At 46.8% G+C, this 5,321-nt stretch overlaps 1 protein-coding gene across 1 annotated transcript in view; it reads right to left on the bottom strand.

Annotated features, from left to right (window-relative positions):
• Positions 1 to 5,321, bottom strand: part of STAB2 (stabilin 2) — a 151,462-nt gene that overhangs the window by 37,122 nt on the left and 109,019 nt on the right. Inside the window, 2 exon segments of the mRNA XM_023527450.1 lie at positions 2,282 to 2,353; positions 4,179 to 4,252. Coding sequence (XP_023383218.1) covers positions 2,282 to 2,353; positions 4,179 to 4,252 — 146 coding nt within the window.

Genomic DNA, 5,321 nt, shown 5'->3' with positions numbered 1-5,321 from the left:
AGAAGCTCTCTGCAAGCCCAAGCAAGAAGCAGTCGTACAGGCTGGCTGCAAAATCTTCCTTCCCTCCCAATCGCTGTTCCAAAATTATTTGTGGATCACGATATTTCAGTCCAAGAGGGACCTACAATCCTAGATTCCTGCCTCAAGCTGCCACAGCTCAGTGAGCTGTTCAGAAAAGCTGATTCCTGCAAGACCATTAACCACCTCCCATGGTCCCCGGATCTTCTAGCTACATACCCTGGATTTTACTTGTCCCAATACCCCGCATACTCTAAGACCATCAAGATGAATCCCCTCTTGTCCCACTTTTCTGTTTATCTCAGTCAACAGCAGAGCCCCGAGGTCACCTCCTACCACGCGGACACTCCCCTCCATGGTGCTCTATACACCTGTGATCTGACCTCCCATCCCACCCTTCCTGCCCTCCCAGTGCCTTCTGAAACTCACTGCCATAAGCAAACTCCCAACGGCCTCCCCCTGTTCCTGAAAGCTCTCTTCACCTCGTATGGAAGAGATGTCTGTCTCTTGTAAACACCGTTTTCCCTGTGCCCCTATCTCTCTCTGGAGAAGACATTTCGCACCTTTGCCTCTCTCCTCAACTCTCAATCACTGTCCTTCACTCTCAACTGATGAGCTCAACTCATACCTCAACGAGAAAATAGACAGATAAGAGCCTCCTCATCTTCTTGTCCTGAAGTTCATACCTACTTGGGCCTGAACTCACAACTCTGCTTTCCTTATTTAACAAGTGAACTAACGACTAACTGACTAATCCTTTACACACGAAGTGTCCATCTCTTCCCCTCCGAATGCAAGCTCTTTAAATGGTTTTGCTGCTTGGTCACTGATGAATTCCCAGTGCCTAAAACGGCACCTGGTAGCTAGTGAACACTCATCGACCGAGATGTGTGTTGTGCTGTGTGCAGTTTTCCAGCAGATACACAGATGCACATGGTCTCAGTCTTCGCAGAACTAATAATTTATTTAGCATGGCCAGGCATAAAAGTTTTCATTAATTCATAGTAAAGGGTCACATGAAGCAGGTGCCCATAAGCGACTCACTAACTGACTTAACTAATTGACTGGCTAACTAACTGACTGACTAACCAACTAACTAACCAATGAACTAACAAACTAACAAACTGCCTTCTTGACTGACCAACTAATTGACTGACTACCTACCTAACGCTGCCCCTGCTCCTAGGTGAGGCTCACCTCTCCACTAGTGGGCTCTGGGTCCCCTCCCTGTTACCTACTCATGTAATTTTATCCTGTAACAATCCATTTTCTCTCCTTCAGTATCAATTTCCTTCTCTCTATTGAATCATACTCATCAGTGTAAAAACATGCCCATCTTGCAAGAAAACAAACTTCCTTTCTTCATGAAAAGAATCCAGTCATAGATGCAGATCAAAGAAGAGCAGCCACGAGTTAATGGCTCTTGTACTTGAGAAATAGCCACGGGAAGAACCGCCATTAAAATAAAGCTGGCCATAGTACTAGTTGTAATAGCTCCACATCCCAACCCCCTGCTATCTGCAGCTTCTTCCTTGTGATCCCTACACAATCATTTCATGCGGGGACATTTTTCTCCTGAGGAGTTTGCCAGACCAACACAAGGGGACAGTAGGGACCTCACTTGGAGAGGAAGGGCTTTAATTATGGGTGACTGCCCTGTTCTCAGGCCCACAGCTGGAGGCTCTTAGGTGGACAGTGATATGAATAAGGAAAGTGAAGTGTTTGGACAGGGCTTCCTCTGGGGTCACTGCCTCGTGGGAGGAACCAGCACAAGAAGTGGCCAAGAGTATGGCCTTCAAGTCAGAGAGATGTGGGTTCAAGTTCTGGCTGGGCCATGCGCTTGCTTGGTGATCTTGGGCAAAGCCCTTCACGCTTCCCCATTTGCAATGAGTTGAATTGTGGCCCCCCAAAAGGTATGTCCACGTCCTAAGCCCTGGTACCTGTGAATGTGACCTTGTTTAGAAAAAGTCTTTGCAGACATAATTAAGGATCTCGAGATGAGACCCTCTTAGATGAATAAGATGAGCCTTAAGTCCACCAGGCCCTCATCAGAAAAGAAGTCACAGACACAGAGGCGAAGGCCATGTGAAGGCAGGAGCAGAGACTGGACTTTCATGACATTACGACTGGAACAGGAGGGAGAGATGAGCCTCAAGGCCAAAGCAGCTCTGAGGCGATCACCCCAACACCCTACCTCCTAGAAGGGGGGAGGCGGTACCCCAGGCCTGACCTCTGAGGGCCTCGGCCCCCAAGCCGGACTCACAGTTAAGCAGGTATTGATGAGCGAGCAGTCTTTCCCGTCTCCGGTGTACTTCGGCAAACAGTTACAGACGGCCTGCCCGGGGGGAGAGGGAAACAGGTCACTCACAGAGAGGGCTGCTGGCTCTCACGCCTGAACTCCATAACAGGAGTAGGAACATTAGAAGATTCTAGACTGGTAATATCTATTCTATATGATATTTGCCATCTTATATGTTAGCGCGTTTGGCACGCTTCTGTCTAGAGCTGGGATCTCCTACGTATCACATCTTTGTTGTCAAGATAACTTGATGTTTAAAAAACTTTGTCACCTTATTTGGTCCCTCACCTTCTGGGTGCTCAGGTCTTTTCTCCCCTTGGTTGGTAAAGGTTCGTTTGTGAGGAAGCTGAGCTCCTGCCCACTCCCATTTATACCCAATCCTTGCTCCTCTCCACCTGGGCTCAGCCCCAAGACCCCAGGAGGTGTTTGATGATGGCTTTGGAGTCAAATCAGCTGCACATGTGAAAATCATCAGTTGACCCCACTGTTTGGCCAGGGGAGTCAGGTGGGTGCTTCAAGCTGAGGGAGGGGACACTGACTACCAGGAGTTGGCAACTGTCTAATTCATGCTCATGTCCCATGTACTCTGCTCAGGAGCACCTGGGCATGGGAGTGAGTGGGGCTGAAACCCAGCTGTGCTCTAGTCCCCATTCTGTGTGTCCAGAGAAAGGGACATCTGCTCCTGGTATGTCTCCCCAACGTGTGGCTTCTCTAATCCACGCGAAAGGCTCCCACACAGGAGAGGTGGCTCTGGTCTGATGTCTACCCGTTAGAACTTGAACTCATCGGCTGGAACAGCCTACGCCAATCAGTAGGGTTTCACTGCTCCTCCTTCTCAACCTTTATTATGGGCCCTGACCTGGGCTCAAATCTTTACCAAGATGCCCTTCAGCCGCCCCTCCTGTGCAAAGGTCCTATCTCAGAGGTCAACCCTGTGTCCCTCTCATTGCCTTCTAGATTTGGAGGAGGCCCTGAGCACCAAAAAGCTTACAGGTTTCCCTCACCCCATATGTAGAAACAAGAACTCTACTGGACCCCAAAATGTGTACAAGGTAGACCAACATTGACTGTTTTGTTTTTTCCTGTGACTATATATGTACACACACAATTCTTTCAAAATAAATATATATAGTTTTTATTTTTGCATGCTTTAGGCATTTGCTTGATCTGCCTATTGGGAGACCCGGCATTGAGGTCTCTGAATGGCTCTATATCGTCCATGGAACATTCCCTGGGGAACTTTACTTCACCATTCAGTTTCTGATGTATGTAATCTCCTGCATGACCATTGTGACAGAGACTGAGGAAGGCACGGCTTGGGTCTCTGAGCCACCAACTTCCTGGCCTATGCCTTTTCACCCTGTGACCTCTCCTGTCCTTTGTGCTGAAGCCCTCACATTTTCCCACCTCCCCAAACCCGCTCCCTAGGGAGGCACCGCGAGGTTCACTGTGTTGGGGACTATGTGACTGACAGAGGGCCTAACGACGTTATCTTCTGCCGTGGCACATGAATTTCAGAGCCTCAAGCCATAGAAGAATTGTGGGGCTCTGGGAAGCTGAAGGAAAGGGGAACATTGTCACGGACCTTCTAGGTGCTTCTGGGACCATGCAGTGTTTGCCGATGGCTACTTCTCTCCACTCCAGGAAAGCCCCTTCTCCTAAGTACCCTTTGTCTCCCCCTCCCATTTCTCTTCATTCCCAAAGAACGGTCTCTTTGCGAATCCTTTCAGAATTTCCCTTAAAGTATTAATTTTCTGCTGCTGCTCCTGAGAGGTCTGTTCTCAGCCCTCTTCTCTAAAGACCCAGGAGTTTGCTCGTAGGAAATCTTAGGTATTCCCCAACCCCCAGGGGCAGAGCTTACCTGATTGGGTCCGGTCTGCGTGCACTCTGCATTCTTGTCACAGCCACCGTGGTTCTCCAGACACGGGTTGATCTCTTTAAAACAAAAAGCCAAAACCTGGCATGAGAATCAAGCCTCATTTTCAAGTAAAGACTTCTCGAGGGACCAACCAGGATGGCGAACTGACTGAGGGAAACAGGTATCAAAGTGTGATTCAGTTTTCTGAGAACTCTGAGGCAGAAGTAACCCAGTACGAATGCTACCAGATATGGTTTCTCAAAATTGACTCTCTGGGATGGGCTTGTGCCAGAAGAAGCGTAGTCTGTGGGCTTGACTCTGTCCCTCTGTTGAACGAGTATGAGCATTTGCAGCCAAGGACTTGAAATAATAGAACCCTGGAGTCTAATCCAACATGTTATGAATAACAAGATTTAGGAATTAAAAAAAAATCATTGCAACCATCGCAATTTAATTGGTTCAGGGAGGAATCATCAATAGATGCTAAATTTAGGACGGCATGTTGATGAAGATATTTGCTTAGTGTTAAAGTATCTCCACATTGATTGCTTATTAGTAGCAAAGAGGAAAAAGTGTCTGTATCAGTGGAAAAATCAGACAGCACACTGACCAAGTGGTCAAAATTAACGTCACAAACGAGAGGCAGTTGGAAATCACGAGCTTCTAGTGTGGTATCCTGAGAAGGAGGCAATATCGCTAGTGTGATATTAGACCTGGAATACAAAGTCTGAATATAATCATGAAAAAACAGCACATGAACCCCCAAATGAAGGACATGCTAGCAAAAACAAGTTGAGGTGGTGGATGCTATTATTCTACGATGTCAATGTCATAAAAGACAAAGCAAGGCCGAGGAACACCCCAGGTCAAAGGACACTAAAGAGATGTGATCACTAAATGTGATACCCAACCCTAGACTGGGATCCTGAACTAGAGGAAAAAATGTCAAAAAAGGACATTATTGGGTCAGTTGATAAAATTAGAACATAAATGGTAATTAGGCAGAAGTATTATATCAATAATAAATTTACTGAAGTTGATAACTGCTGTAGTTATGTAAGACTCTATCCTTATTCTCAAACATGTGCAAGTATTTAAGGATAAAGGCACTATCATATAATATATAGCTTACTCTCAAATGGTTTA

The sequence above is a fragment of the Pteropus vampyrus genome, unplaced genomic scaffold (assembly GCF_000151845.1).
Source record: "Pteropus vampyrus isolate Shadow unplaced genomic scaffold, Pvam_2.0 Scaffold16, whole genome shotgun sequence".
NCBI lineage: Eukaryota > Metazoa > Chordata > Mammalia > Chiroptera > Pteropodidae > Pteropus > Pteropus vampyrus.
This window is presented reverse-complemented; position numbering and strand designations above follow the sequence as displayed.